General features: G+C 38.6%; 1 protein-coding gene across 1 annotated transcript in view; it reads right to left on the reverse strand.

Moving 5' to 3' along the window:
- The window catches only part of si:rp71-17i16.5 (phosphatidylinositol 4,5-bisphosphate 3-kinase catalytic subunit gamma isoform), a 71716-nt gene that overhangs the window by 36220 nt on the left and 10694 nt on the right, over nt 1–24802 (reverse strand). Inside the window, 2 exon segments of the mRNA XM_028824723.2 lie at nt 290–515; nt 2918–2983. Of these exon segments, the coding sequence (XP_028680556.2) occupies nt 290–515; nt 2918–2983 (292 nt within the window).

The raw sequence follows: 24802 nt of genomic DNA on the forward strand, positions 1-24802 counted from the left end.
TTTCCTAAATTCTTAAAACCTGCAAGAGCAGTGCGTGAAAGAAAATGCCACTGCGAGGAGTTGAAACTGAATGAGACCTTTTATATTAATATCAGGTGACTGTAGCCTTAATTGCTGCAGCACCTTAGGACACTTATTTAATGCAAGATGCAACCTCTTTATTCTCCACATTAATTGAAAATTATTAACAATGACAAGAAAAAAGGACACAATTAAAGCAACAAAGGCAAAAAGGGGAGCCACTAACAAGAGATTAACATTGAACACATAACATAACAAGTCATCTTACCATTTGCAGGCAGGTCGCTCTTTTCTGGAATGAGTTTTTTGATTTCTGTTGCCACTTTGTGAAGACTGTCAACCAACTGCACTTGCTTCCGGAAGGCACTTAACATTGCTTTACCGCACCCCAACAGGTATGCCTCAAGGATTGCAGCAAAGCGTTCCCGAAAGTATGGCGAGCAAGTGATCTCACTCCGCAAATACCAAAAAAAGAAATGTCCGATTCTTTTACTCTGTGAATATAGGAAAAAAATCAAGAAAAACCAGATACAGTATGAGCAAATCACAGCTTGTCTTCTGCTTTAGAGCCTCTCAAGGAAAACCTCTAAGTCATAGTTTAGGAAGGCTTGAACTGCTAGACTTGAATTGTTTCTTTTGAGTCACTTTATTACTTAAGCTTTAATTTCTGGAGATAGGGTTGATTTGGCTTTGAGGTAGGAATGAGAAAGGCTGGAGATGATTTCTGCGGAAACAAGGAGCAAAGACGTGAAGATCTTTGAGTGACCACAGACTAATATGGCTTGAGTAGCCTTATCTATTGGGGAATAATAATATATAAGAAGTACCTGGTTAGTGTATGACTCCTTCTTGTGGACACATTATTCTTAATATGATCTGAGTTTAAACTTTTTTGTTGCAATGCCTGGGAAGTTTGGAACTGTCATACAGTATAAGTCAAGAAATTCAAAGCACAGGACAACTGAGCCTAAAAATATTATTGTTGCTGAGTCATAAATGGAGTTTGGCCAAGCAGCACACTTCAACCAAGTGTAACAAAATTAGAAAGCAACTCTCTGAAAGGTGTCCAAAAAAGTTATTAATATTTAGGCGTGGGTGGAACAGTTGTTAGAGCTGCAGCTAATCATTATTTCTGAACATCGGTTTTCTCCCACTTCTGAAAGACATTTGATTGAGTGGTCACTTCAAACTGTCTCCTGTTAAGTGAATTTGAGGGGGTTTGCCCTGTAATGGAGGAAACCCTTATCTTGGACTGCTTTTCACAACCCTGAATTGGAACAAGTCAATTCAGAGAATGAATGAATGACTACTTCGACATCTTCACCCTCATAAAAGCCTAATAGCAGACAACAATAACAACAAAAAAATGTAACTGGTGATCAGCCTAGGAAACACGGTCATTTCCAACCAATTAAAGGTTCATTATTAAAAGGTCAAAACGATAATCTTCAAGTGGAGAAAATTAATCTATTCAGAAGAAGCTGTTCTACCAAAGTGTCTTGAACACCTGATGGTAGGATGCTCTTATATTGGCAGATCTACAGCCCTCTCTTGGCTTGATAAATTTCAACGTTCATGAGCCTATTGACAGAAAAAGAGAATAACAATGACCTTCAATAAAGATTAATGTAGCAAGGAGGATCTACCACTCTTCAAGAAGAATATTGCGGCTAAGTTTGCAGATTAGTATTTGAACTAAGCTTAAACATTTTGAAACAACATCATTTATAGAGATAAACACAAAATGGAATTATATGCCCGCATGGCAAAATGTCATGGCAGGTCTAAATTGAGTGGTACCACTGGCCTGAAAAAACTTTAGTGCATGAGGGTGGAGAAGAACCTCTCAATACTCCGAGAGTAATCTATGTATCCCCCTGGGTCTACTATGAATTCCATATCATACTGTATCTTTACACCAAATGAGTTTGAAAATAAATGGATGGATGGAACAGAGTACTTTAGAGTAAAATAATTACTTGCTAAATTAGATTCAGGGACAGTTTTTCACATCAGGTCACATTCAGATTATTGAATGAATATAAATCTTGTCATGACTGTACTGGATATACTGCACTTACACATAAAAAAATGGGAGGAAATCACAAAAATAGGTTAACTGAAATAAAATGGTACATGACAGGAAAATGTAATGGTGACTTTTGTGATCAGCAGATCTAAATCTATAAGATACACTCACAAGTGTTAAGGAAGCAAAGTCCCTGTTGTCCAGTGAATGAAAGTATTCACAGAGAATACCATGGAAAATCCCTTATGAGTATAAGAACATGCAAACTATTGTCTCAAAAATTACTTCATATCAATACAAAGAAGAGAAGATGAAGGATCGAGAAGCATTGCAAAGGTTTAAAATAATAACGTCAGTGTTGATGGGCCTAGCTGAACCCTGAATTGAATACAGTGGAAAACAGTGAACAGTTTGAATGAATTGACAATATCCAAACAACAATTTCTGGAAGTTCTCATTATTTTCATTTTAGGGTCATGAAGATTGTAAGCCTATACTGGAGGTATCAGGTACAAGATGTCCATTTGTACATAGAAAATCCATGATTTAAAATTCAGTATGAATTCCACAACCATACTGTATATTTGAGAACGGAGGTGGATTTACCTTGATTTATTTTAAATTAGAAAAATATGTTTGTGTGTTGTATCATTTGTGTTATACAGTGCATCCAGAAAGTATTCACAGCGCATCACTTTTCTGTAACTTTGTTACAGAAATTACTAGTTACAACATCAGAATATAGATTTCTGCATGGTGACCATAATATATTAACAGACTGCACACAAGCCGTTCGTTGGTCATCCTGGTGTAGTGTACTAGGATGAGCAATTAACGGAACTGAATGAAATTTACAATCCTACTTACCTGCAGCGCTCTCTTTATCAAAAATCGTGCCAGCATGCTGTCATGATAAGGTTCTGCCTTTAAAGCCTTAAAATAAGGAAACAACTTTTATAAGTGAAATGCAGTGGATCTCTTTACAGAGCATCAATAAAATAGATCTATTTCCAAATTGTAATGTACAAACCAAGCATTTCTATATATATTGGTGCATACACTAGAAACATGATCATACAATTTCATCAGATCCATATTTTCTAGTTGTGAAAATATAATACAGCATCTCACTGCTTATATTTTGCAAATGAGCTTAGGTAGCACCGTCTTTGGGAAGTCCATGATCACAAAATTGGGCTTAATGCCCCAAACACCTTCTTAGAAAGTCCATGTAGTGATTATGGATGCTATGGTGGAATATACAAGCTGTCTTTTTTTCACACTTCTTTACTCATTTACGCTGGGCGACGCTGAATTTGGAGTTTGATTATTTATGTCTGTTCCCACCACTCTACTTACTGATTTGACTTGGTGCTGTTGTGGAGTTTGGGTTTTGACCATCTGTGGTGAAGCGGGTCCACAGCTCACGTCAAAAAGGCAACTTTTTAAAATAAATAATCGCTGTCTTCGTGGCTTAGAAAGTGGGTGTGGTAGTGTGGCAGATCAATTCCCGGGGAATTCGTGATGCTGGCAATCCTCGCTTAAGTGCACAGGTGAGGAGTCGTCCGCATCCGTAATTGTTCCTTGGAGCTGCTAATTGCCACATCTGATCCATGTCCCCATGATAAATAGAAGCGTGAGGCGGCTAGAGGAGAGGTGGGATTGAGGGAAAGAGGCAAAAGGGATGTTAAAGGACATGAAAGGCAGTCTTGAAAGGTACAATCTGGCCACCTGGAAGGAGGAGACAGCAATAGCTGAGGCCCCGCGAAGGAGCGTTTGGCTATGACGCTCTTGGGGCAAGTCAACCCCACTGAATGTTTGGTTCGAGTGGGGTGAGCAAGGCAGATGTCCTCCCGATGGATCTGAGGAGTGACTACGTGAGCACGAAGGAAGAAGGGAGGAGAGCCGACCTTGGATGGTCTGGCCGTGATGCCTGGAGGCAGCCAAGACGGAGGTCAGCCGAAAGGAGCATTTAGCTGTTGGGTCTCCACCGGCTACGGGAGCAATGGGTGAGCCGGGGAGAATGAGAGACGGAGGTGTGCTGATCTTGTGATGAGAGAGACTGCATTTTAACTTCTGATTTTAAGCTCCACGGATTCACTTCTGTATTAATAGATTATTTATTTAAAGATTTTTGATGCACTGCACTTTAATTTGGACACCTTGTTTTGTTTGTTGATTTTAAATAAAAGCACTTGCCACTTTTGCACCATCCCCTTGCTTTGTTATGCTTCACTGTCTAGCTCATCGGTGACATTACTGACGGTGTCGGGTTTAAGAGCTCCCAGAAGGAAGATGGGAGCATGGAGCGGAACCCGCATCGTCACACTATCCTGATTCAGACTATGTGCATACTTTTTCATTTTTTCACCATATTATTTTTTTTTCCATTATTTAATGATTTAATTATATGGACTTTTTAAAAATAAAACATAAAATCTGTCAGAGATTGGCTACTAGATTCTTTAATATTTTAATTTAACAAATTGTTTTAAATAGTGAGGATCTTTTGGCCTTCAACATTTCTCGTGACTTTTTTGTTCTGTTTGATACCAATCTTTACTGTAATCTTTTTATTTGTTAATTTGTTTATAACATACACTCTTAACAAGAATGTATGCCTCCATCTAAAAAAAAAAAAAAGAATCAATTTCATCACTTCTTTGCTGTGAATTGTTAGGATGAATGAATGAATGAATGAATTAATTAATTAATTAATTTGTATTTAATTTTTTTAAGCTTTGTTACTGACATCATCAGACCACCGTTTTTACATAATTTCTTATTGGTGTGGTCATTGGTTTGCATGGGCACTGTCATATTTGAAGCCATGACCCCATTTCTAGTTAAGACCAATGATGTCATCACACTGTATCTATAAAAGATTTTACCGTACATTAACTGGTACCTGAATGTTACTTAATAAAGCAAAATCTCTTGTGGAAAGGCACAACTAGTTTTTCAAAGAGAAGATTCGATACTTACATGTTGCTTTCAATACAAGGAAATATCGAACTCAAATTGATATTCATTTATATTGCCTTTCATTTGTTTTGCTTTTTTGCTGCTTAATAGAACTATACACAAATAGTGTGGTTTCATGGGAATTTTAGAAAATGTATTTATACATGTTGTCTGCGATTAATGAGATTTGTTATCCCACAAGCAGACATATGATCAGTTTCCCTGGTGCTGCCTCATTTAATGCTCTGGTTTATGAGTTATGCCTTGGCTTACGAAGCTTTAGACACTGAGCCTTGTATCAAAGCTCCCAGTGAATCAGAACATAATGAAAGTAAAACCCACAAAGCAGCTGGTCTGGATAGTGTTTCACTCAGCGCCCGTAAACCCTTCCCAGATCATCTAACATCTGCATTTGCTGACATTTTCATTTGCTTTCTGTCAGTGATACCTACATGTTAAAAAGATATATATAGTATAGTATATGAATAGTAAATATATATAGTGTACAGTGAATTAAAAAAGTATTCAGAACTCTTCACTTTCTGCACGCTTCATTGTGTTGAAGATTTATTTTTAATTAGATAAATTTGCCCATCAGTGCACACACAATAACCCATAATGACAAAGTGAAATCATGTTTTCAGAAAGGTTTGCAAATATATTAAAACTGAAATCTCTCATTCATTGTGGTAAAATGCATGCCATTTGTTTTAATTGCTAGCTCTTGATTGGGCTTCATTTAATGAGATCCACACCTTTGTATTTAAGGCCCCACAATTCACAATGCATGTTAGGACAAAAACCAAGCCATGAACTTCTGTGGCTGATGAAAGCCAGTGATGACCTCAAGTGCACATATTACAGCCATAGTGTGCAGCAAATATAATCAAGAATCAATACCTCACTGTGGTTTATACCTCCTATATAGATATGCAGTCATATGTGTAATTTTGTGTGGAGTATTTACTTGTTTTAAACCTAACTAGACCCTGCATCACTTGCAAATATATTTCTCGTAATATTCTTCCTTGCAGTGAGTGGGCCTTCTGACAGTCCAAAAACATTATTGATTGCTTTTTTTGAACAAAGTGCTTGGTAGTCTGTATAACTGAAACAAGGAGAAAACTCATAGGAACATGCCTGGAGTGCTAAAATCGTGCTCCTGCTCAGTCCTATTGTGCAACATCTGAATTCTCTTAATGAGCTACACTGATCTTTTTGTTTGAGTCCTTTAAAAACTAAAAACTAAAATTCTAAATGAACGTGAACTTTCATTACGCATTTCTCCAGCACCATATGGCCAACCTAGTTGACCATTGGCCCAGGAAACAGACTGCACAGATAAAGCACCCTGAAGCAAAGCGTTTAGGCAGAGCTGTCCATCACCAGAATAACTGTGTGTAACATCACAAAGTTCAAAACCCCATGTGGCTTTGTGACATAAAGAAGAGCCCATCTGAGAAACCAGGAGAGAGAGAGAGAGAGAGACCCCATTTCATCGGAGAGAATCTATCCACCTAGATGATGAAGAATGCAGATCATACATCAGCCCACTGATGCCCAGAATGACACCTTATTTTCACACTGATATTTTCTTTGCAGTTAATGTTCAGTTTTTCATGGCTTTATTGAAAGTATTGTTAATGTTTATTCTTACTTTGAAGTAATAAAGAAAATCAGGGCACCGAAGTGTGGGGAAATTGCTACTTTCTTTCTGACAGGGTTAAGAGGTTGAGGGGAGATGTCTCCAACAGAGAGCAGCACCTTGAGAGTGATGCACTGTTGGTTGGTAAAAGGCATTAACCAAAATGTGTCAGCTTCCAGGTTCTGTATCAAGGTTGTTTTCAAGGACCAAGATATCCTTGTAGCAGGGCTACATAATAGTACGTATTTTTTGTGTTTGTGCTGAGTCGCATTTTGTTCACATCGTCCCGTTTACTATTGTGTGTGTGTGTGTTTAAGGAAATGTTGTCTTTGGAAAACAAACAGGGAAGGACGATGTTGGGAGACTGTGACCCCCTAGACTGGAATTTCCTGTTTCCACAATCATTACATCCAGTCAGTCAGTCAGTCATTATCCAACCCGCTGTATCCTAACACAGGGTCACGGGGGTCTGCTGGATATTTGTTATTTAAACGAGAGGAGGCAAGAGATCAAAAATCTAGCAGAGGTGGAGAGGAGAAAAGAGTAATTTTCACGTTCATCTTCCAAATCATCACCTGCAATCAGTGCGCAACTTTACCGTTTGCTTTTTTCATTATCTGGAACATCATAATGACAGCCAGTGCGGAGAAACCCCAGGGTTCGGACTTTCTTTAGCCATTGCTGAGGGCTCACACAGTGAGATCATTTTGTATTTTTTGGGAAGGAGCAAAATATCATTTCAGCCAGTATTTGTTTAATTCAGGACTTTAATAACTCTGGACTCATATACAACATCCATTCCAATTGCCGTTTGTTTTGATCTGTGTTTTGTGTTCTGTGTGTATTTATTTATTGTTTAGGGGCAAGGGAGGGATTTGTAGTTTTTTTTTATTATTACTGTATATTCATGTGCTCGGGGTAAATAGGATATATATATATATATAATTTTTCACTGGTGTCTTTGGGATAGTGGGGAATTGTGTACAGATATATAATATTAAGTATTTGTCTGTCCTTGTATATATATTCATTCACTTTCAATATATCTGCCCTTGATTTTACATCTCTGATTTGCATTGCTCGTTATTTCATCGTTTGGGGAAAAAGGACTGTTTGTAAGGAATATGGCTTGTTATTATCTGGAGAATCCTCAGGTTAGCCAAGTCAATAGTGTCGGTTGTGTAGCTGCCGGTCTGGGTAAAGGGGTCGGCCCTTACAGCCTTTAGGTGTAGGTTATATCCAAGGACACCTGTGTATTCTTCACACCTGTGAATCCCTATGTGAATTATCTGCTGAAATCAGTGCTTACATGGATAAGGACTCTCTGTGTGTGGGTGTGTGTGTGTGCAAAAGTAACCCAATCCAAAAAAACAAAGTAGGTGAGTTCCACTAACCCCACAATTATACTTGGGCATTTGCGAACTTAAAACTGCTTCAATGAGCCAGGAAACAAGCTAAGATTGTTGCATGTAAGTCAAAAATCTGAGTAAGAAAAGACGTAGCAAGAGGGTTGAAAATCAAAAGATTGACATGTACACTAAACCAAAACGAGAGGCAAGAATCAAAGTCTAAGATGAACGGATGTTGTAAGTTAGACATCAAGAATGATTATGCTAAGGTTCGAGCATAAACTCGTACAACCAGAAAGTGCATGATGCTGACTTATGACATCATGTGTCACACATCCTAAGGCACAAAATGGCAGTGCCTGTAAAAAAATAAAAATGTCACCACAGGACAATAGTTTCTAAATGAAACATTATAAAACAAATAACAACAACAAAAAATGCATGAAACCACTGAATCCCGTGACCTCAAAAAACCCCAAAATGATATACCGATTTTTTGAATTCAAGAAATGCCTGTAGAAAATTAAAACAAATCAAATCCTGACACCTGTATTCATCCAGTTCTTATATTTTCATTTTTTCTTTGGCTACCTTGGGGTAATTCTGGGATGCACAATTTCTACAAGATTGCCCTCTCCTTGGGACAGTCCTTAACTCCTCTAATGGCTGCTTTTCACACTCCTTCCCCATGTGGATTTCTTACCTACTGATTCCTTTTCATTCACACACCAGCTAAAGGTTCCTCAGCTAAAATGACTCCACACATTATTTCACCATTGCAACTTGTGCTACACAAATGTTTCATTTTAGGATACTGTATATCTTCTTTAACTTCCAGTAACTTAGTAAGCTATGCTAAAAGGCAGTTATGATGATGGATCCGGTTGAGAATGTATAAAGAACTGAACGAGACAGATAAATTGTGGTGGAAACATATGTCACTCTACATATAAAAGACTTTTGCAAGCCATACTGCAGAACAGAATACTGCCCAATAGATTTTAGACGTTGATGGTCATGTTGAGTGAGATGAAGGGGTAGCAGGAACCATTTAGTGTAAAATATAATTGTATGTCATTCTGTATATAGGACAAAACTTAATGTTGTTATTAAAGGCTTTGGGATGCTTTTGAATAATAATTATTATTCCTGAGGCCAGGGCAAGTTTCAGTCTTCACAGGGTTCATAGGGTCATTATTGTCCCATGAAATTCTTACCTAATAAACATGCAACATGACTCTAGTCTTTAAAGCCATGATCATCGAGTATTTACTACCTTACCTCAAAATTTCTGTCTTCCTAATCTGTATTCATGAGGATTACAACATTATACTATGGTTGGTAATAAAGACAGGGTAAAAAGTCACCTCCGACTAGATGGAAGCAATAGATTAATTTAATAAATGTGATTGTGGTGGGTAAGCACTTTCAACGGTACGCTCCAGATGAGCAGGAGCTAATGTAATTAATTTTAGATTGAAATTAAAAATATATGACGGATTCATCACAGAAGTCCAGCAAAGTTTCTTGCCTGAAAGCCTTTTTAATATCATCATTTCTAATGGGACTTAAGATGTAAGCCTTCATATTAGACATTATTTCATTGAAACTTACTAACAGATTTTTATTTCCATAAGAGGATGTGTAAGTGAACTGCAGGAAACTGAGGCTGTGGATGTGAGTAAGAGATTCTAAATAAGGCTAATCCTCTTCTTTTTGGGTACTGCGAGATGCCAATGCTTCAAAATAGAAAAGTAGAGGAGGTTTACTGAAATGAAGCACCTTCAGACAGAGAGAAGGAGAAAATATATAGCAGAGAGGAGGTTTATCTAAAATAATAGTTTAAAATCCATTGTGAAGGTACTCTCTTTAACTTCTTTTGGGATCCTGAGGGCTGCAAAAAAACAGTAGTGGGATCTGAAGTAAGTCTATAAAAAGGCTTACTGTACAAAGGGACCTTGGCCATTTGGCTTGGACATTTATTAGTAAATACTCAACCTGGGCTCAGATGAGAAAGGTGGTGTTTCACTAATGAGCTGGAATTCTATGAGGAAGAAACAAAAGCATACAATAGAAGAGGTGCATATGATATTATTTATCTTGATTTTCAGAAGGCTTTTGATAAGGTACCACGTGAAAGGTTAGTGATCAGCAGCCATACCACAACCACTTCAGAAATGGTCATCCACTTGAAGCTAAACATGTTAGGACCCAGCCAGGACTTTGATAGGAGACCATCTAGGAAAAAGCTTGGGTTGCTGCTGAAAGAGGTGTTAGCGAGGCCAGCAGGGTGTGCTTATACTTTGGTCTGTGTGTGGATCCCAATGCTCCAATATGGCACTGTCCTTCGGATGAGACATAAAGCTGTGGTAAAGATCCCTGGGCATCCTTTGATAAGAGTAAGGTTTATTCCATTGTCCTGGCTAAATTGTCCATCATGGCTCTGTCCATTTCTGGCCCCCTAATTATCCCCTGGCTCTAATTGGCTATCTCTCTCACCCCTTCTCCATGTAATTACAATACTTGGTGAGTGTACTAGCACAATTTGGCTGCTGCTGCATCAATCAGGTGGATGCTACACATTGGTGGTGGTTGAAGTGGTTCCCTTCTGTCTGTGAATAGCAGTTTTGAGTAGTGAGAAAAAGCACTTTATAAATGTAATTAATTAATTAAAAGAAATGGGAATTCAGGGTGTGGTGTGTGGGCACCAAGCAAATTGACTCAGACATACGAAGCAAGGGGTTATGGTGAGGGGAACCTTTTTTAAGAATTAAATGATGTTAAAATATGGTATTCTTCAGGAAACAATGCTGGGGCTGGTGATCTTTGTGAAATACATAAATGATCTGGACAAGAATATAATCAATAAGCTGGTTATGTTTTCAGATGATACCAAACTCTTTGGAAAGGAAGATAATGTAGAATCAGCTACATTGTTACAGAAGAACTGGGATAAAATACAAATTTGAGCAGATCCATGGCAGGTGAAATTTAGTATAAGTAAATGTAAAGTGTTATGTGTAGGAAGTAAAATGATTTGAACACACAACGGCAGGTCTGAAACTTGAAAGTACACCTTATGAGAAGAACCCAGGAGTCGCAGTGGACTCATCACTATCTACATCCAGACAGCATACAGATGTGATCATGAAGACTAATAGGATGTCAGGATACATCATGAGGTGTGGAGTCCAAGTTAAGGAAAGTTATGGCTAAACTATATGACACACTAGGGAGGTCTCACCTGAAGTACTGTGTGCAGTTTTTTGGTCTCCATGATACAAAAAAGACAGAACAGCACTAGAGAAGAAGAACAGAAGAAGAGGCTGATTCTGGGACTGAGAGGATGGAGTTTTGAGGAGAGATTTAACGAGTTAAACCTTTCTAGTTTATGCAAATGAAGATTAAGAGGGGACATGACTGAAGTGTTTAAAATTATGAAAGGAATTAATACACCAGGTCCCAGCTGTTACTTCAAAGGGTGAATTTCCATACAAATATTAGAAAGTTCTTCTTCATAGAAATAACTATAGACACATGGAATAAATTAACAAGTAATTTGTTGAAGAATAGAAATTTAGGAACTTTTAAATCCTGACTTGATCGTACTGTGGACAATTTAGATGAAAAGAATAGACAAGCTCTTTGATTTGAATGGCCTGTTCTCATCACAGCTTTTCTAATGTTCTAAAGCAGTGTTTCTTAAACTATAGGTCTCAACCCAATGTCTGAACTTGGGTCACACTGAATCTTGAATTACAATAGTACTGAATAAGAGGAGATTGAGAATGGTTTGCAGATGGTCACTGCTTACAAGGGGAAAACAATCTCCCCCGGATGATGATTGGCACTAAATCTCCAAGGTGGATTGGCAGAAGTTCCGCAAGGGACAATGTGGGTTAATTATAATGCAAAAGGCAAATGTTTAAGAGACACTATTGTAAAGTTGTAATGTACTCTTTGCAGTTTTCAATTACAGTTTTTACCAGTTGCCTAAGCCGTCCAATCAAGCCAGCAGTGAATGTGGTCAGTTCTAAAAGTCATATGAGCAAAACAGCAACCACCTCAACACAATAGTCAACCATTTCACAGTGAATATACAGCAATCTCAATTGCAAATGGACGTTTTGCAAAACAGTGGAAACAGCAGTCATCCAGAGACTCAGAAATAAGTCGAAAGTTTTAAGTAAGCAAAATGCATTAAGATGCCCTCAGCTGACAACAATCAATCCCAAATCATTGACTCAAAGTGCCTCCATTTTGCAATGAGTTATGAAATCTGTTGATACATGAATCAGAACATACTACATGGTTGGTGGAGTGAACGTTATGTCAGCATAGAAAATAAAATGAAATGACAAGAAGGACAGGTTGAGTGAGAGTTCTGACATAAGCTTAAAGAACAGATGGGAGATGACTGTGAAGAACAAAGCTCTCTAATGACATACAGGCAACAATTGTTGCCCATTTCCAAAATCATGGCCAGACCATGTGTGAGGCTGGTCTAGGGGTGTCACATATATATGTGGCTTTAAGGATTCTGACATTCGTGAATGAGAATCTGTAAGTCACCACACTGCAAATGTATACCTGTACGTTATACATATAACCAGTGCTTGAAGTGCGGCAGTGCCCACCTGCTCGGCTGTACTGGAATATACGACATAGATTCAACCTGTATTTGTAAAAACATTTTTTTTTTACAAGTCTCCCATCTCTACATTACTGTGATACTGTACCTCCAAGGGGACCCCCCCCCCCACACACCCCTGTGATACTGTACCTCCAAGGGGACCAACCCCCCAGTCCTTTCTAGTTTCGCTATATCAGAATCCTTTTACAGCTCCAAGGGAAATTTCACCCTGCACAATATGAAATTGTTTCCATAATCAGCAGCCAAAACACCAAGGATGAGTGCCAGTAGTTTTTGTCCACTTCTACCACAGCATATGATTGAGTTTGATAACCACTGCAGTAAAAGTACTCAGTAGAAATATGGTTGAATTTTCATAGAATTGAAAGAAAACCTCTGGCTGGTGGGTAAGGTAAGGTGCTCAAGCCTAACCAAGAGGCAGCAATTGTTCAAATGGTGTACATGAGCAACGGCATACATTTCAGTGGAATAGCAACAGCTGTAACTGCAAACCAAACCATTTTCTGAGACATGCATGCTGTTGCTGTATTAAAAATTGATCAGGTGCAAAAACACCACTGAATAAAAGATCTACAGAATACCCTTTGATGGAAGTAGTGGCAGAGTTAAGGAACTGAGATATATGTATATCTCAGTTTTATATAGGATATTTACCTGTATATATATATATGATATATATATATATATAGGATGCTAACAACAAACAGACAAAGTCCTACAGTATATTCCTTTTCATATACATTTCCATGTGTCTCACTTTGTCTTCCCTGTTGTGAGGATATTGGAACAGGAAGTCTTCGTTTACTGTATGTTGTTTTCGTTACAGGGCCCCTAAACTGTGGAATGGTCTGCCTGCTACTATAAGAAATGCCCCTTTTGTCTCAGCTTTTAAATCCCGGCTGAAGACTCACTACTTCAGTTTTAAATATCCTGACTAGAGCTGCTGATAACTGTACAGACTGCATCTCTGTTGTTAGTCATTAGCACTAAAACATAAGTAACATGATCGTTATAATTTATTACTAACCCTCACCTATCCTGTTTCTCTTCTCGGTACTCAAATGTGGCACTTGGTGCCACGGCCCACCTGTCAAGTTGTTTTACCTGCCTAAGGTAAAGTCATCCCTGTTGGAGGATCACAGGAATCATCGGGTAGAGGGGTCCTTTTGTCGGATTGGCTGGCCCAGTGCTGTTTCAGCTGTGGAATGGCTAAATGGGGGAGGCAGCTTGATGGCTGAGGTCTCCAGGACTCTGAACAAATCCAAATCATATTATGTGATATCATCTACTGTTAAATTCTGCTACGTACTTCTAAAATTTTTATTTTTATACTGTATTGAGGATTTGTTCTGTTCAGTGTATTGTATTGTATTGTATTGCCCCCCTTCTTTTTGACACCCACTGCACGCCCAAAATACCTGGAAAGGGGTCTCTTTTTGAACTGCCTTTCCCAAGGTTTCTTCCATTTTTCCCCTACAAGAGTTTTTTTGGGAGTTTTTCCTTGTCTTCTTAGAGAGTCAAGGCTGGGGGGCTGTCAAGAGGCAGGGCCTGTTAAAGCCCATTGTGGCACTTCTTGTGTGAGTTTGGGCTATACAAAAATAAATTGTATTGTATTGTATTGTATTGATGAAGTTGGCTTCAATATGTTTAAGACAAGGAGGTGTGAGAGGAATGTTATTGGGTGACTGTCTAGGTACAAGCCCAGAGAGGTGCATATGTTACCACATTTGCAGCCGTATCAGTCACAGATCCTGACGACTGGACTGTGTACCACGCCATGCCAAATCACATTCCTTGATGGGCTTTATAGACTAGTCTTTGCGCCCAAGGAGGAACAAGTTGCCAAGCTCAATGATCCCACACTATGATGTCCTAAGGGATGATGTATCTTTTCACCACTTTTCCGCAGTGAACAAACTCTTTTCAGGCTCATACACATATGTCAATGGAATGTTTTCCACCATACTCCCCAATGCTTAGGAAAGTCTATGATAAGCATCTTTATGACCGAATGCCGCTGATAGATGCCATCACTGAAGCATATCGCATAATCACTTTGTCAGAGTGCCAGGGCTGACGTGGGCATTCCAGGAATTATTTCCTCAGCTGTCTGCCTTGGAAGCATATTTTATTGTAGGTGATGTTGATAACACCATATTGCCCAACATTAAGAAAAGAGGAGATCCAAACAGAGTGCAGTCCTGTGTTCTATATTTCTATTGTAAGAGATGTAACACTTTTTTCACGGTACTATAAATGTGTGCATGTTTTTCTTTCTTGAGTCTCCTTTTGTTAATCTGCCAATGTTAGGAATCATATAATAAAGGAGTAAATATTCTGTTCTCTGGGATTACACACAGTAAGCAACAGGCATCTCACCATACAACTGACTACAGTGTCCATGTTATGCCTCTATGCGAAGGACGTTTTACCACTGATAAGCCAGTGACTGCTTGTATGGGTTAGTGTTATGATGCTGTGTGCTACTATTTTGATTGATTTATCAACTTTTGCTGTATTTATTGCTTTGATTGGCCAAATGAGTTTTACAGGCCATGTTGACTGTTATGAGAATGTGGCCACTGTGTTGACCAGTGTGTTCAAGCAAATGAGAAAAAAACGCAATACCACTGTGGGCGTCACTAAAATACTGATAGGCCAACACTTGTGAACTGATTGGGCTGACCACGTATCTGTTTGCATAATCCCATGTGATCAAAGCACACCACCTCAAGCAAGCAAAAGTAACAAACAAGGGACCTCCTGGCAGCCCTCTGAAGATGTGTTAAATTTTGAGGTAGTTTTGTACAAATCTTTTTATCAGTTCCTAATTCAAAGAACTGCAAAGTAAAAAAGACACGACCACTAAATTTCATAAACCAACCGGGACTCTAAAGTGAAGAAGATAAAGAGAAAAGGAGAGGGTGGTAGAAGGTGACTGGTGAAGAAGGGTAGGGAATGAACATCTGAAGACATGCAGAGACGGAGCAGCACAGTCATATCGGAGTGAGTAGCTGTTGGTACTGATGAAATATCAAAGTGAGTTGTAGTCCAATCAGCATCACTTGCCTAATGAAACGAGTTGAGTGCATGATCTCTGAACCTGGACATGGTGTCAAGAGGTAGTTTATGTGTCTCTTTTAAGATGTATTGGGACTGATAAACCTAGATAGATAGATAGATAGATAGATAGATAGATAGATAGATAGATAGATAGATAGATAGATAGATAGATAGATAGATAGATAGATAGATAGATAGATAGATAGATAGATAGATAGATAGATAGATACTTTATTAATCCCAAGGGGAAACTCACAGACAAAGGCGTTTTGTTTTCTTAGAGAGTCAAAAGAGGGGGCTGTCAAAATGCATGGCCAGTAAAAGCCCATTGACACATTCCTTGTGTTATTTTGGCTTATACAAGAAATAAATTGTTGTTGTTGTTTGCCTGTTGAAAATGAGTGCCATATGGCATTCTGAACACAACCAGAAAATTTGCATGCATCTGATTAAAAGCGTAGGGGTTGCTAATGTTGGACAAGGTGAAGATAAAATTACACGTAATAAAGGACTTTGAATGCCTTTATTGTTTTATCATGGAAGGACAAACTGTACTAGACTCTGTGTGTGAGTAGCATAATGTGGTTAAGGGTGACAAGGGTTTCAGGGCAATAGAAAGTGTTATCTGGAGTGATTGCTGGCATTTCAAAATGGAATATCATACTAAATATAAAACACAACTGAGTTACCTTTTCTTAGATAATGTGCCATAAAGCTCAACATGTATTGTCGTTAATTTAGAGGTATTGATTGTATCATAAACTTTGTGATCTCTGTTCTTCATGAAAATACAAGATTAAGATTATTCTCAGCCATCACTACAAATAACACAGGGTATATAACATAATAAATATAATTGAGGACGGAATATTCCTTTATTTTCCTAATTGTGATCAATGTCTGTAAAGGAGAAATGAACAGATGATCTGAACTCATTATTTTATTTCAATTTGTTTTTTTTGTTTTTTTGATTTCTTAAACTGGATTATGAATAATGCTGTCTGCATAAATGATCTGCCTTGGATCTTGTCAGAGTGTAGGCTACATCCAACTGTCCGAACTTTAGCAAGCCACTGAGATGTTCTTCTGGCACACACTTACACGCAAAGCAGATTTTTCATATTGCACTTAACCCTTGTGTCATCACTCTTCAGACAGAATGCCAGTAGATACTACTCTCTCTTCTGTTCTTTTTCCGGTTTTCTGTGGTGGTGATCTGCACCACCACCACCACCCAATCAAAGCTTCATGATGTCCCTACATTGATGGATTAATGACCAGAAGTCCATGTGACCATCATCAAGTTCTTCCATGTGAACCCTGAATACAATGAGGACTGATTGATGTCATTTATGTTAGGTAGAATGCCTAGAGGGGGCTGGGAGGTCTCATGGCCTGGAACCCCTGCAGATTTTATTTTTTCTCCAGCCATCTGGAGTTTTTTTTGTTTTTTCTGTCCTCCCTGGCCATCGGACCTTAATTTTGTTCTATGTTAATTAGAGTTCTCTTATTTTAATTCTTAATTTGTCTTTTTGTTTTTTTTCTTCATTATGTAAAGCACTTTGAGCTACATTATTTGTATGAAACTGTGCTGTATAAATAAATGTTGTTGTTGTACAGTAGATTAGAATTCCCTTACTTTCTTTTTATGTCTCTCAGAACCATTCAGATTAAAGTTTCAATCACTTTATTTTGGATGGCTTTCAAAGTGTACTTTGGATTTGGGGGGAATGTATCAGCAAGGTATTGTTTTTTTCCATTTTGTGTTTAAAGAGCTTAACAAAATAACTTTACAGTGTGATGGATGGGTGGGACCCTTGCCCAGTTAGGACGCGTTCACACTGGAAGTACCAGGGGAGCCAGCCTATCCAGAGCGTTACCTCCCCAGGAGTATTAGATGGTAGCCCCCCTGGGTTGCAGCAGTGCCTCAGACTCCCGCAGGGCTTCATGGGAGTTTGGTGCAGCCCTGTTAGGATCAGTGGGTACCGCCAGGGGGTGCTACAGCTGCTGCTGAGCCCTGGAGAACAGCACTTCCACCACGCTAGGAAGTGCTGCCGGATGTTCATCACTGAGCACCTGGAGCACTTCCAGTTGCCTTATCTAAGGGGCCAACAGACACTACTCAGGCAGCCTGAGTCGGGAGGAGGGAGACAAAGCTTTCTGAGGAGGAGTGGAGGAGAAGGAAAGAAAGAAAGAAAGAAAGAAAGAAAGAAAGAAAGAAAGAAAGAAAGAAAGAAAGAAAGAAAGAAAGAAAGAAAGAAAGAAAGAAAGAAAGAAAGAAAGAAAGAAAGAAAGAAAGAAAGAAAGAAAGAAAGAAAGAAAAGGAAGAGAAGTGTGGTGCTGTGTGCTTTTTGGGACTGTGTTGTGGCTTGTGGGGAACGGGAAAGACATTTCCCACAAAGGAAAAACAAAATAAAATCATGAACTTGTGTGCTACGCCTGTCTGTGTCGGGTTGAGGTGACGGTACAGCTGCTAGTGTACGACAACAGCCAGACACCTCTACTCAAGTTCACTGCTCAAGCCAATGTCACATTATGTGACATTGAGGTTCTCTTGAGGTATGTCAAATTTACCAGCTACTATATTTCAAATCTTTCATGTATCTCTTCTTTATTAACTTTTCATTTGTTTATATTAATATATTAATATTATTTAATTATGTTAGAGATTTGAAATTACTGATGTGTTTTATTAATGTGGGATAATGCTTGTTTTCTTTGTGTATAAGCTGCCATTTTAGGAACTTCCATCCACCCTATATGTCCTGGTGGTTCACGTTGAATGCGCTTGAGAATTTGGTGAGTTTTTTCTTGTATAGTTCTGTGTTTTTGTAATTCTTTATTTTTTTTTACCTTTTTTGTTTTGTATTACCTTTTGTGTTACAGGCAACTCGTTTTCGCCTTTTGTGGTCCTATAGAACTTCACTCTTGTGGAAGAATATTTCTTGTGAAGAATATCTTTTTTATTTGTAAAGACTCTATATCTGCACTTACTACTAGCTGGGGTTTGATGGTGAGATCCCCCTCTAGTAGGTAGTTTTGAAAGTGTATTTGAGATTATGTGTTTTGGGACATCTAGTTCATAACACTGACCAGTAAAAGATCTCAGAGTCAGACCATGTCAATTAAAATGACAAAAAATCAATGCCTATGTCTACCTCAGTGACTCAATGGCAACTTTTACCCCTTTTTGTGGCAGTGAATGGCGTACTGGAACTGGCATTGCACCAACTGCAGGGAGTTCAGCAGCAATTTGAGTCCTTTTATTCTTTTTTCCATCCTGTCATGGTTTGTAAAATATGACATATAAAATAGTCAAGCTACTCTTCTGTTTGTGAGGTCCAAAGCGTCTGTGCTGCCTAATGGAACTGGTTCTGAACAAAGGGTTGACAGGTACAGCAAGTTCAGCTCTAGTCTCGGCCCTTCTTTTCTTTTTTCCATTCCGTTTTAGTACAGAAGACATGAAACATCAGGAAAATTAGCCTCTCTTCTTTTTGCGAGGCTCAAACACGCATATATTCGTTATTCCTTGTGGCTACATTCTATACACTGTACTTCAAATGAGCTATCATTGGTGGCCAGCTCTCATACACACAAACCAACCCTTGTGACTGTTTGACTTGTTGGAGTCAGTTGTTGGGTATGTCCCATTAGGTGATCGGTTTCACAGGAGTACGTCACTAAGATTTTATCAATAAAGGCTACAACTGAAAATCACTGAAAAAGTCACCTAATGTAAGAAGGCCTTTAGTATTTCCTGGTCCCTCATTAAGTGGTCCCAACTTGCTAATGACTTTGCAACCATGTTTGTGGAGCCCCTGGTCATGTTCTAGTGTTGTTTTCCTGGTTCTAAAAAATAGTGGAAACAAACATGCCCTCTTTTGAGAAAGGGGCACCAATCATCCAACAAGGGAAATGGCAGCATTGTTCTCAATGGAATACTCAAGCTATAGGTGTGGCTGGTAACATAAAGTGTAAAAGCGTCTTTCTTTGCCACCTATAAGTGCTTGGTTGTAAATGTTCAGAATTATCTTTATAATGTCTATTTTTATTTAAATCATTCAGGGCTATTGATCCTCTCAATTGCGATTGATGAAGATGCTTTTATCCATCCTTCCCAATACAAGTGGCAGTGGACAGAAGCAAAAGTGCTGGGTTCTTTGGAGACAATAAATCTGTACATGGCTTTAATTTTTCTTAGCTTTGTTAACATTACTACTTTAATAGCTTAATAAAATCTGATAAATCCTAATGAAGTACATTGAATTTACTGATGAAAGGAAGACCTGCTTTATTCTACTCAATCATTTTGCTATGCAAAACCAAAAATAAAATTTGCCATACTAGAGCCTACCTTAACAAAAACTTTACTAAACTGAATTTTATGAAGACTAAATAATTTGATCTAACTACGCATTTAGAGGAAAAGAGAGAAATTTGTTAAATAAATTTGTAAAAAAAATCTAGTAACAAGACAGCTTGGCTAAGCAATGTAATTACAGTGAGGCTGTGGAAGTCTGTGGAATTGTGTGTGGGAACAAGTGAACAGGCAGCAGAAATAAGTTTCATATTTTAGTACATTATATCCTTTATTTTTTTAGAAATGGCCTTATGGGAGATTAGAGTGATCCTTGTTAAAACTCACAAGCAATTCTGTGATCAATTCATTGTCTTGGTTGACTTGGATAACTCCATGGATCCAGGCTAGCATCACAAGTACCACTTTTGTCTTCAAGAGTTTGCTCTGTTTGTTTTCACTGTCTAATCTTTGCTGAAGCGGAAGATTAATTTCTCCTTGCAAATTACAGAAGCCTATACTGTATATGAATGAAGATTTTGTGATGATAGTAGTAGTAGTAGTAGTAATATTATTGTCACATGCATTGAGTACAGTGAAACACATTGCCATTGTCATGCATGCGTGTCTGAGCAACATTTTCCAAGCTCTTCTCAGGTACAGTCATATGAAAAAGTTTGGGAACCCCTCTTAATTCTTTGGATTTTTGTTTATCATTGGCTGAGCTTTCAAAGTAGCACCTTCCTTTTAATAGATGACATGCCTTATGGAAACAGTAGTATTTCAGCAGTGACATTAAGTTTATTGGATTAAAAGAAAATATGCAATATGCATCATTACAAAATTAGACAGGTGCATAAATTTGGGCACCCCAACAGAAATATTCCATCAATACTTAGTTGAGCCTCCTTTTGCAGATATAACAGCCTCTAAACGCCTCCGATAGCCTTTGATGAGTGTCTGGATTCTGGATGGAGGTATTTTTGACTATTCTTCCATACAAAATCTCTCCAATTTAGTTACAGTTGATGGCTGCCAAGCATGGACAGCCTGCTTCAAATCATCCCATAGATTTTCGTCAGGGGATATTCAAGTCAGGGGACTGTGACTGCCATTCCAGAACATTGTACTTCTCCCTATGCATGAATGCCTTTGTAGATTTCGAACTGTGTTTTGGGTCATTGTCTTGTTGGAATATCCAACCCCTGCGTAACTTCAACTTTGTGACTGATGCTTGAACATTATCCTGAAGAATTTGTTGATACTGGGTTGACTTCATCTGACCCTCGACTTTAACAAGGGCTCCAGTCACTGAACTAGCCACACAGCCCCACAGCATGATGGAACCTTCACCAAATTTGACAGTAGATAGTGGGTGTTTTTCTTGGAATGCGGTGTTCTTCTTCTGCCATGCAAAGTGCTTTTTGTTATCACCAAATAACTCAATTTTTGTCTCATCAGTCCAAAGCACTTTGTTCCAAAATTAATCTGGCTTGTCTCAATGAGCATTGCATACAACAAGCGATTCTGTTTGTGGCGTGAGTGCAGAAAGGGCTTCTTTCTCATCACCCTGCCATATAGATGTTCTTTGTGCAAATTGCGCTGAATTGTAGAACAATGTACAGATACACCATCTGCAGCAAGATGTTCTTGCAGGTCTTTGGAGGTGATCTGTGGGTTGTCTGTAACCATTCTCACAATCCTGTGCATATGCCGCTCCTGTAATTTTCTTGGCCTGCCAGACCTGCTGGGTTTAATAGCAACTGTGCCTGTGGCCTTCCATTTCCTGATTACATTTCTTACATTTGAAACTGACAGTTTAAACCTCTGAGATAGCTTTTTGTAGCCTTCCCTAAACCATGAGACTGAACAATCTTTGTTTTCAGATCTTTTGAGAGTTGCTTTGAGGATCCCATGCTGTCACTCTTCAGAGGAGAGTCAAAGGGCAGCACAACTTGCAGTTGACCACCTTAAATACCTTTATATCTCATGATTGGACATACCTGTTTATGACGTTCAAGGCTTAACGAGCTAATCCAACCAATTTGGTGTTACAAGTAATCAGCATTGAGCAGTGACAGGTACTCAAATCAGCAAAATTACAAGGGGACCCACATTTTTGCACAGCCAGTTTTTCACATTTGATTTAATTTCATACAACTAAATACGGCTTCACTAAAAATCTTTGTTCGGAAAACACCCCAGTACTCAGATGTTCCTAGGAAATGAAAGACATACCACTGTTATCTTTTTTGTTGAAAGTAAATTATTATGCAGGCTGAGAGGGGTTCCCAATCTTTTTCATATGACTGTATGTAGAAGAGGGGGTGCTGCCCATCCTGGGCCGAGAATGGTCACTGCCAATAACAGCCCTGTCATGTTTTTCCTCCACAACCCAGAGAAAATGCCCTGTGTGGGCAATAGCCTGCCCCTTACAGTCCCGGGGCTTTAAAAATATGACCAAGGAGACGATCAAGAGCAAGGACATCCTTATGAGAGTGTGTCTCACCTACAGAAGACTGATGATTGAGGCCACATTGCTTTGTTATTATTTTAATGCCATCATGTGTTATTTTTGTTTAAAAGCACAGTTACTAAACAGAGAGGGCCATGTTGGCACCCCAAACTGCTTATGGTTTATCAACCCTTCTACCCTTGACCACTGCACCACTCTCCATCAGCATGATAAACAAGAGTAATAGAAAACACAAATCGGCTTAACTGATGTACTCCATATTCCTAGTTCAGTTATACACCCACTTTCTGAAACCTTGTTGAAAATCCTAAAAAAAATTCCAGTAGTAGTTGTTGTAGTAGCAGTAGTTACTAGTATTGTCACATGTACTGTATAGTTAGTAATTAGAGAAAGTGTTGCAGATTAAAATGATAAGGTCAATATATGTGAGAGTGCCTGATTAATCTCTTTGGCTATGTGTTGCCATTTTATAATTCTGCCTGGTGCTTTGTCTACTTTTATCTTTTGCTTCCCAGATCGGCCAGAGTATTTTGTACTCAATAATCATCATTTTGAGACTGCAGATACTATATTAAAAGTAAGTTATAATCAGCCTCATGTACAAGTTTACACTCAGACAGTGGTTTGAGTGGGTGGCCGCAGTTCATCATTCCTCACCCTCAACATAGAGGCTCCATGGGGATGTGTTCCAAGTCCTCTGCCATACTTCCTCTACACATATAAATGCATCCCTGCACATGATTCAGACATCTTAGTGAAGTTTGCTGATAACATAGCTGTGTTAGAGCTATTTTCTTACTTTGAAGAAAAATTGCATTTTTACTAGGACTTTACATCCAGACTTTACCATGTTTCAGTTTTCTATTATTTGTTTCATTTAGTTAATTCATTATTAGTCTACTCCTAATTAATAATGTTTTACTTTTAAATATCGATACTTTGTCTGTACATCTTCTTAAATGGTAAATGTAAAAGATACATGGCACCTTGAGTGGGGTGTGTGGTGTAGTGGTCTCACAAATATGGTGAAAAGGACATGAAACCACCTAAAAGTACCAGGGTGGGACCTTCTCCAACATAGCCATAGGAGACATGACCCAACGCAGGCAGCCCCCAAACACCAATGGCAGGCTGCAGCCTGCACGGGCCCAAAAATGGAGAGCTGGCTTAAAAAGTTCAAAATACTACAAAAGTCCCAAAATATATAAAATGTCTTCTGTTAAAGGAACCATAAAACCTATGGCTAGATGAGACAAGGTCAAGCAAAATACCTTTATCAATAACAAATTTGTTTTTATAATAATTAAAAACAACACAAAAAGGTTGTAAAGGCAAAATAAAGGAAAATTGTCCCAATTCACAATCTGAAAAAAAAACAACAAAAAAATCAAAAACAGAAGAAAAGAAGCCAGAAACCAGGAAAGACTCAGGGACAAGCAGTCCTCATGAGAAAATTGTACAACAATCAATGATGCACCGCTGCGTCCTTCTCTCTAATCTAAATATAAAGATAGAGGAAGTACTCAGCAGCAGTGATGTCAGGGTGGCTCCACCTCATGGGGTCCACTCAAAAAGCACAAGGAATGGTGGAACACTTAAAGTCATAGTAAACAAATAAGAAATAAAAATCAATTCCAACGGAAATCACATAAATAAAATTAAAAATATTAACTAAAAAATAACAAAAACAACAACAAGATAAGATAACAGGGAGATGCCACTTTCTTTCTCAAAGGGTTAGCAGGCTGACAGAAGATGCCTCCAACAGAGGACTGCATGGTGGGAGTAACACATCATTGGCTGGTAACTGGCATTAACCAAGATAAAACAGCCTCCATGTGTCTTGGTTATTCTGGGAGACTGAGATGTGTCACTCTTTAGCATCCAGGTTATTTCTAACCTATTTCTAAGGGACACTGTGTAGGCATATCAGCCTTTATGTGTTCAGGTTATCCTTGGCGACCAAGGTTGCCTTAGGTCTAGTGTATATCTGGAGACACCCATGTGTTGTTTATGCTGAAGCTATGGCGTCCCTTTGTGAAGTAATGAGGAGTGACAGGCTGTGCAGGCATCACTCATAAGCAATATCCTTAAGTGGAGATGATCTGCATGTGTCTTTTCATCTGTGTGTTAAGCTTAGGGAGTGAGACCAGGCCATCCCATAACAAACTAACCTCACAATAATACACTTGGTGCTGCAAGTATAATACACTCAGCTTCCCATAATCCTATAAGGGGCAAACTGATTCAAAAGAATTAAAGGATGAATGAGTGTTCATGATATTCACTATATTTTAATCGCAT

The sequence above is a fragment of the Erpetoichthys calabaricus genome, chromosome 18 (assembly GCF_900747795.2).
Source record: "Erpetoichthys calabaricus chromosome 18, fErpCal1.3, whole genome shotgun sequence".
Taxonomy (NCBI): Eukaryota; Metazoa; Chordata; class Cladistia; order Polypteriformes; family Polypteridae; genus Erpetoichthys; species Erpetoichthys calabaricus.